Raw genomic sequence first — 8,821 nt, forward strand, 5'->3', positions numbered from 1 at the left:
CCGTGCAGCTGGCCAAGATGGGGCAGGTCCTTGCTGGTACTCTGAACCATATTATGGAAAGTGTTTTGAATTACTTGCCTTTTACCAATCACTAAAATACTGATTCTCATTTTCCAAATGGGTGAAACAATTTATCATGCAATTTCTTGGAGTTTAAGAATATGAACAGTAATGCAAACATAATACTATAATCTAATAGAACTCAATTATTTCTAAATGAGATGATGTAATCATAAGAAAATAATATTTAAGAAAATAAGGGAATAATGGTAAATCATGTTTTGTAACAAATGAACAATGCTGTTTCATATAAGACTTTCCTTTATCCTAAATGATTACATGCAAACACATAACTAAGAACAAAACAAAACACTACACTATGACTCATCTTGTAAATCATAATTAATTCTGTAATAAAAATATTTCTTGAATGCTTACTTTATACATTATTTCCTGTAGGTAAAATCCTTATTGTAAATTTCTATTCTGATTGCATTAGTTTCAACTGTATCATAAAGATCAACAGAGAAAAATTTGGTCACCTATATATTGTCAACAAAACACAAGGATAAGAAGCAAAAGAGGCAAAATATTTAAATAAAAACAATAAAATCATGATTCTGGACAGTTTAATCCAGTGTGCAATAAATAAGTGTAAAGCTCTTAAAAGGTATATATAAATGAAAACCCAGTAAACCAGTATAAAAATATAATACATGCAAGTACATATTCCAAAAAAATATAAAACATGCAGTACATATAAAAAATATATATAACATCTTTTAACAAATAAAGAGAAAGCAAAGAAACTAATACCTAAGTCATAATGTGCCCCTGATAAATAGAGGAAAAAATTAACAGAGAGCAGATCTCTAATAAATGAGAAACAGAACCTCCTGACAACCAGTCTTTGAAACTTGTTTACCTCAGAACAAAAACTTCAGGACAGGAAGCTGGCACACAACCCCTTTTCCTTTTGAAAACTAGTAAATTATTTATAGACTGTAAGCAAAAAAAACAAAACTGATGCATCTTAAAGAAACATTCATTTAACATCAGTCATTCTCTAATAGGCTCTTCCTACCTAGCATTATACAAAAGTGATGATCACATACACACAAGATCATGATGTGATGATGACAATGATATAATCTTATGACAATCAAAAACATGTTTAAATAAAATTCAGAAGTTCTAGTGACTAATAAAATAAAAAGAATGGATGTTTGTACAAATTCTGGAAGTGGAGCAACACATAAGTTTATAAACCAATTAATGAAATATAGGGAAAAAATATAAATAAATTACAAAACTTTGGTGTCAAGAGAGTTAAAGGAAGTGCCACATTCCTCATAAACTTTACCTCGTCGTGGACTGTTGGACATTGATGTACTTCTTGCAGTACAAGTGCTTCTTGTCCCACTGATGCCTGAAGCTCGTGAATTTGTCTTTCCTGACTGATGTGTTGCACTCCTGGTCATATGATGAGACCCAGGCAAATGACTGGATGAATGAGACAGATGGTGTGACCCAGATCTGGTTTCCAGTTGCGATGCACTACTGCTGCGAGGGTGGACTGAACACCTGGTACTGCTTGTGTGATGACCTGACTTACTATCCTGAGAGGGAGACCTGATATGTGGCGATTGTTTTGAGTAGTGATGTGACATGGGCGCATCTAAGTGTGATGCAGACCGTTCTACATGTAACGGTAGTTTCCCTCCTTTGGGAGATACTCTATGTTCACTAGTCACACTTGATCGGGAAGAAAGATTTGATGCTTGATGTGTTATGACAGACGGCTGAACAAGCTGTGATGTCCGTCCGTGTGATGCACACCGTGTTCTTCCTTCTTGCTGGGACCTTTGATGTGGGGGTGAAGGCCTCTTTTTTGCTATTCGTGTTGGTGTCCCTCTCACTCGGGCTTCAGCAGTTCTGTTTAAGCAAATGAGCAGCCAAATATAAAACCATAGCTCACACTATTTCTGCCACAAAACTCGTGATATTAGTCACGATATTTGGATGAAAATGTTTTATCCTAATCTAACTTACCCACTCCTACTCCTCACTGTACTTGTGTGAGTCGGAGATGATTGTGAAGTGCTGGGCAACTGTTTGTCTTGCTGCATCTTCCATAACTGGCGATCCCGACGGATGAGGGACATCTGCTCTGGGACTGTCAGTACAACAAACACACGGCGAATCCTTTCCCTGGCCATTCCCTCCTGTAAGAAATATCATAAGATTTATTTATGAAAACAACATATGTGAAATTTAGAGAAAAGAATAAATAACAGGCACATTCAGCTGAAGAACAGTAGCTTCTGCAGAAATGGAACTCTGGGACACCTGCCATGCCTGTCAGTGTGGGAGTAGTGCCTGGTGAAGTAACAGAAGTGTGTGTGTGTGTGTGTGTGTGTGTGTGTGTGTGTGTGTGTGTGTGTGTGTGTGTGTGTGTGTGTGTGTGTGTGTGTGTGTGTGTGCGTGTGTGTGCGTGTGCGTGCATGTGTATGCGTGTGTGTGTATGCGTGTGTGTGTGTGTGTGCATGTGTATGTATGCATGTGTGTGTGTGTATGCGTGTGTGTGTGTATGCGTGTGTGTGTGTATGCGTGTGTGTGTGTATGCGTGTGCATGTGCGTGTGTATGTGTGCATGTGCATGTGTGTGTGTGTGCTGTGTGTGTGTGTGCATGTGCGTGTGTGTGCATGTGCGTGTGTGTGTGTGTGTGCACGCATGTGCGTGCATCTAGTGACAGCACTACTGGCGGTAAGCAAGAATCATAACATGTTTTAATAAATGAAACATGCTTGAAAAAATATGCTTATCACCCCCTGCATTAATAAAGAGAGAGACAGCTGAGAGACTTAGAATGAATTTCAGCTAACCTGGTTCTGGAGGGGACCATAGGAGGAGCTAGAGATAAAGGAAGGCAGCATAGGGCGTGGGGGGATGGCGTGAAGAGTGGGTGTAAAAGGAACCACCTGGCAGAAGTAGAGAGGAAAACAGAAATCCAGAAACAGTTCCTAACCTTTGGGAAGACTGCTGCCATCTCATACAAGTGGAGCTCCCCCTTTCTTGTAATTCAAATTATCATTTTTCTTTTTTTTAGCTAAAAGCATATTTCATTCCTGAAAATCTACGAACACTTGGTCAATATATGACATCATTCAATTTCTTGGTTTTGAGAAATCAAAAAAAAAAAAATATATGGATATAGTTTCCAAGACTTCCAAAACAATGCCAATAACCAGAATCTTGATTACAGCAAAAGTTCATTCATCTTATTCAATTAATCATTAATGTTATCTATGGTGATACTCCTCCCTCCCCTACTATTTCACTCTGATGTCAAAATGTACAGTTCACCAGAGAAAATGTGAATATAATTTTAACCCACAGGTGCTTCCCCACTGTGGTCTTAGCTTATTACTTCTGTTTACACAAAGGTGGCTCCACAACAGCTTTGTCACCAAGGAATCAATCACTAGTCCAACCTATCTCATCTGTTTCCTCTTTTACTTAAGTTTTAGAAAGTTTTTTTTTATTATTCTTTATTGCTATCAGTATTTCAATGACATCATATTAAGAATAATGTTAATAATAACAATGACAGACCTGATATCAACAGAATTGGAAAAAAAACATCTTTTCCAAAAATTCAAGAGGTGGTGAACTCATCATGTGAGGTCAAATAAGGACTACAAATAGACTCCTTGGTAACAGGACTTGTGGGGCCCTCTGAATGTAAATAAATTCACAATACAGAACTAGTGGACATTTGGATATTACCTGTATCCAGTGGCAATGAGTTAATACACAATTAAATTTCAAACAATAATTCACAACTCAATATGATCATTATCTTCATAATTCAGTCAGATAAGGTATCACATCCAGTAATTTAAATGATATATCAAACAGAGTCAATGAAAATCACACTTACTGCTGACTATTTAACACTGAATGAAAGTTATAGTGTCTGGATTGACCAACTTAGGAGTTTCAGTGATATATACAGTTTATATATATATATATATGTGTGTGTGTGTGTGTGTGTGTGTGTGTCTCTGTGTGTGTGTGTGTGTGTGTGTGTGTGTGTGTGTGTGTGTGTGTGTGTGTGTGTGTGTGTGTGTGTGTGTGTGTGTGTGTGTGTGTGTGTGTGTGTGGTGAGTGTGTGAGTGCGAGTGCGAGTGCGAGTGCGAGTGTGTGAGTGTGAGTGTGAGTGTGAGTGTGTGAGAGTGTGTGAGAGTGTGAGAGTGTGAGAGCATGTGAGAGTATGTGTGTATGTGTGTGTGAGTGTGTGAGTGTATGAGTTGAGTGAGTGTGTGTGTGTGAGAGGGAAAGTATGAGTGAGTGAATGAGTGAGTATGAGTAAGAGTGCGTGTGAGAATAAGTACGAGTATAAGTATGAGTATGAGTGAGAGTGAGGGCGAGTGTGAATGAGAGTGCACATACAATTGCACAATCCCCACATAACAAGAAACCTCTGATCATTCTTGAACAAATGATTCACTCGATGGATGGATGTGAGCAGTAAACAGTTTCAGTAAGAATACACAGGAGTATGTTAAAAGCCATGTACTGCATGAATGCCTGCAAATACCTGTGTTTGTTTTGTATATGATTATCTATATGTCTAAGTAAATATGAAATGTCCAAAGTCAGTGTTACAACAGGCACTAACCTTATCTTTGCTTTTAGTGAAGTCAGAGAATTTACGGTGATAGCCAAGAAAGTTGAACAGAAAAGAGTGCTGCCAGGCGTGAAGGTTAAAAGTCATGGAAAAGCAAGCCAGTGTGGGATAATTATGCTGCATAATTTACTGCTTTTATCCAGAGTGCATGAATACTTCATTTCAATTATATCAGACTTTATATATTGAAAAGATCTGCTCCACACACACAGTCTAGTCTCTATACACTCTTCCTATGACCTGTCTGCTTATACCAGTGTGTATATTACCTGATTGTATAATGCCTTATGAAAGTCTACGTCTCCTTTGTGGATGTTGTCGGTTAAGATATCTCTATGGAATTGTTGTGCCAATTTAGCAATTTCTGCAAGAATTGCCAGTTGTTCTTGCACAAATTTGGTCCGGAAAAGTCTCTGAGTTAAGAAGCGGCGTACACAGGCTTGGAGCAGTGTAATCCCTCGGATGAATATTGCATTCTGACTCTGAAATGAGATTCCTTTTACAAATAAAATGTTAAAATATATTCAACATAGATTTTTTACAGTACAATCACACACACACACAAATCAAAATATGCTTCAGACATACTAGGGGATGATGGTAGATATTTGCAGCAGACTCTCTCTCTGGGACCATATCTAATCCTCCTTCTTCAGATGACCCTCTTTGATGACTGGCACTACTATGGCACCTTGCAGCAGAATGGTGAGGCACTGTCACAAGATGTGTTCTACTGGAATGTTGGGTAGCTGGTGTATGTTCTCGCACACTTACTTCTGAGGGACCCCAGTCATTAATATGCTGTAGATTCATTTCTACTACTTCATCACTGAACATCTCAGGATGCTCTGCAAGAAGACTTGTGATGCTTGTCGGTCGGGGACTTGGCCATGGACTGCCACTCACTACTCTAAAGAGACCTGGTTGTGTGACTATCTGGGAGGAGTTTGACTGTAATACAGGTTCTAACACAGTTGGGCGACAGGATCTTGGTCTTGATCCATGTCCTTCATCATCTGCAGTAAAAAGTCTGTAATACTGCATGCCATCACCATAACTTACACAGTTGCCATTGACATAACTGACTTGATCTAGAGCTTCCACAGGCATATTGTTATTTTTTGCATGCAAGGATAGATCAGTTTCATTAGCTTGGGCATGTTTTGGGCTAGAACCAGAATAAGACACATTGTGAGGACTGCTGCTCAGGTGGGAGGACGCTTCTCCAGTCATTACTACATTCCCTAATGAATCTGCAGCTTTCTTAGTTTCTTCATTCACAAAATAGGAAGGCATGATATTGGTGTGGTTAGATGGTCTAGGTATTTGTTCAGCACCACTGATCTTTTCACTGTATGTTCTAGAAGGTAAATCAACTGAAGCACAAGAACTAGATACTGTACTACAAGTGGAGGCACAGGGATGCATTATGGAAAAATTATCAGTTTTACTGGTCATCTCTTCCACTGGCTTGGACGAAATTAAATATCTGCTTTGTTCTTCTTTTGTCCCTCTCCCTTCACTTTTAATGCTGCTATTATCATTTTTGTTATACAAACCAACTTCTATATGTGACCTTCCAGGACTGCTTCCTCTTATACCTCTGTCCTTGCTAATTTTAAAGTTATCAGCATCACTAATGGAGAAATTTCCTTCTGATCTTTGATGCAAATCATCATCAGGTCTTCCCTCAATACTTCCACACGTGATAGTACTTGCAGACAGGAAAGCCTGTAACTGTTTAGGAGAAACACGTTGCAGCTGCTGTATAAACTGCCGTATCTCTTCTTCCTGGCGCCTTCGCAATGCTTCTAGTTCCTGCCTTTGCTTGGCCCGTAAGAGATTCAGTACCTGATTCATGGCATCCTCTGAAACTTTCTCAGGCACTAAGTCCCTCATGCTATTGCTGGCCTCCAGTGCTAACTCCATTTCATTATTTGGCTTCTCTAGACTCTTCGCAACAATTTCCACAACCTCATCTTCATTTTTAGATTCAGTTTTGCTTCCAGTCCAATTACCTTCTCTATACCTACTATCCTTACTTTCAGTCACCTGCACAACAAGGCACTCTTCTTCGGAATCATAGATTTCAACGTGAGGTATGCTTTCCACCACATCAATTTTCAATGGTACCTGACGATTAACACTTGGTTCCACTGCATCTTTTTTCTCCCCTTGCATTACTACCTTGTTCAGGCAGATTAGTGGTGGACTCTGTTTGCAACACAGTGCCATCTTTGATATCAGACTTTCCCAAAGTTTCACTTCCCTTTGCTTTCATATTATCCTTATTCTTTTCAACATCATGTGTCATGTCCACATTCTTTGTTAAGGGTTCACAATAAGTCGAAGGTACATCAGCGCTGTCTTTCTTCTGTTTATCTGTCCCATTTTCACTTATACTTGTTACTTGTCCTTCAATTCTGCCATGAACAAGCTCCAATCTTTCAAATTCAGCAAGGGCCATTGCTTCCTCCGAAACTTTTTCTTTAGAAGCTACAATATTATCTGGTTCAACTGCATTATTAGCACCTTGTTTTTCAATTTCCTTCTGCATGGAACCTCTTACTTCACAAGGATAATCATCAACATAGACTATAGTGCTAGGCTCAGTTTCACTACTTTCATCTGAGGAACTATCCTCATGCTCTGCACTTTCAACTATATTCCCAATTTTAAAAGCTGGAACAGTACTCTCTAGATTTTTAACATTATCAACATTAGAATTATTGTCAAGAAAACTTCCTTCTGCAATCTGTTGTGGCCCTTTCTCAAAAGATTCACTGGAAATAACATTCCCTTTGTTTGAGATTGATGAAGCAATAGCATTTTCATGTAGAGCCACAGGTACATCAGAAAGGTTATCCCTAGGCTTCACAATGTTAACATTTTCATCTACATTATCAACTTCATTTTGTTTCTCGGGGATGGTGGTTTGTAAGTCTGTCTGACCTTCATTTGCCTCAGGAGAATGATCCATCTTCTCAGTACTTTCAGGATATTTGGTGATTTTTTCTTCAATCTGCTGAGGAGGGGAGGAGCTTGAGGGCAGTCCCTGCTCATTCTTTTTTGCCTCACTATTTTCTATAATTTGTTTAGTCTTTGAAACATGTGTGGAATGTTGCTCTTGCAAGGGCTGTGCATCTTTTGCTTTTGCCTCTTTTGCTGGATGCATCATATCAGCTGTATGCTTTGACTCACGCTGACAGGGAATATCACTCTCACGTTTCTTCTCTTGTGATATGTCTGATCCATCCTCCTTTATACTGGTACTAATATTTGAGTGCGGACTATGCGATGAAGTTGTTGAGGAATCCTGACGTCTGCTGTCTTCTGAGGCAGAACTTTCGGTCTGTTCTGTACTACTCTGAGATTTCCCTCTATTCCTCTTTACCTGTTGTGGTCGAACAGTCTGCATGTAATCATCAGAATCTAGAAACACCATGTGGCGACTTCCTATACTTGTGGGATACTGAAGCCAAGCATCATCAGTTAAGTTTCCAAGATAGCTATCCAAGTACCTGAAAGTTATAAATAAAGATAGAATGAATTTTTCTTTTCAGATTTACTAATGATCTGCATATTGTTAAAAATCATGAGTTTTATTTGTGATATGATAAATAACTTTGTGCTTTAGCTTTATAGCTAAGTTTCAGAATCCAAGAAAAATAAAACTGAACTAATTAAATAAACAGCCACAAAAGTAAGTACATAAGCAAACACACATGTATAAACAAAAAGACTCACAAATGCATTTTTTATCCATGTTCATGCTCACACTCACTCTCGCTCTCGCTCTCGCTCTCACTCTCTCTCACACAAACACAAACACAAACACAAACACAAACACACACACACACACACACACACACACACACACACACACACACACACACACACCACACACACACACACACACACACACACACACAATTATATATATATATATATATATATATATATATATATATATATATATATATATATAATATATATATATATATATATATATATATATATTATACATATGTATACATATGTATACATATGTATACATATGTATAATACATACATACATAATATATATATATATATTATATATATATATATATATATATATATATATAT

The 8,821-nt window shown here is 38.1% G+C and overlaps 1 protein-coding gene across 1 annotated transcript in view; it reads right to left on the reverse strand.

The window, feature by feature from the left end:
• Positions 1-692: 692 nt before the first annotated feature.
• LOC119583434 overlaps positions 693-8,821 on the reverse strand; it is a 20,632-nt gene continuing 12,503 nt past the window's right edge. The window contains 5 exon segments of the mRNA XM_037931913.1: positions 693-1,935; positions 2,053-2,225; positions 4,963-5,175; positions 5,282-6,880; positions 6,882-8,214. Of these exon segments, the coding sequence (XP_037787841.1) occupies positions 1,305-1,935; positions 2,053-2,225; positions 4,963-5,175; positions 5,282-6,880; positions 6,882-8,214 (3,949 nt within the window). The 3' untranslated portion in view covers positions 693-1,304.

The sequence above is a fragment of the Penaeus monodon genome, chromosome 17 (assembly GCF_015228065.2).
Source record: "Penaeus monodon isolate SGIC_2016 chromosome 17, NSTDA_Pmon_1, whole genome shotgun sequence".
In the NCBI taxonomy this organism is placed as follows: Eukaryota; Metazoa; Arthropoda; class Malacostraca; order Decapoda; family Penaeidae; genus Penaeus; species Penaeus monodon.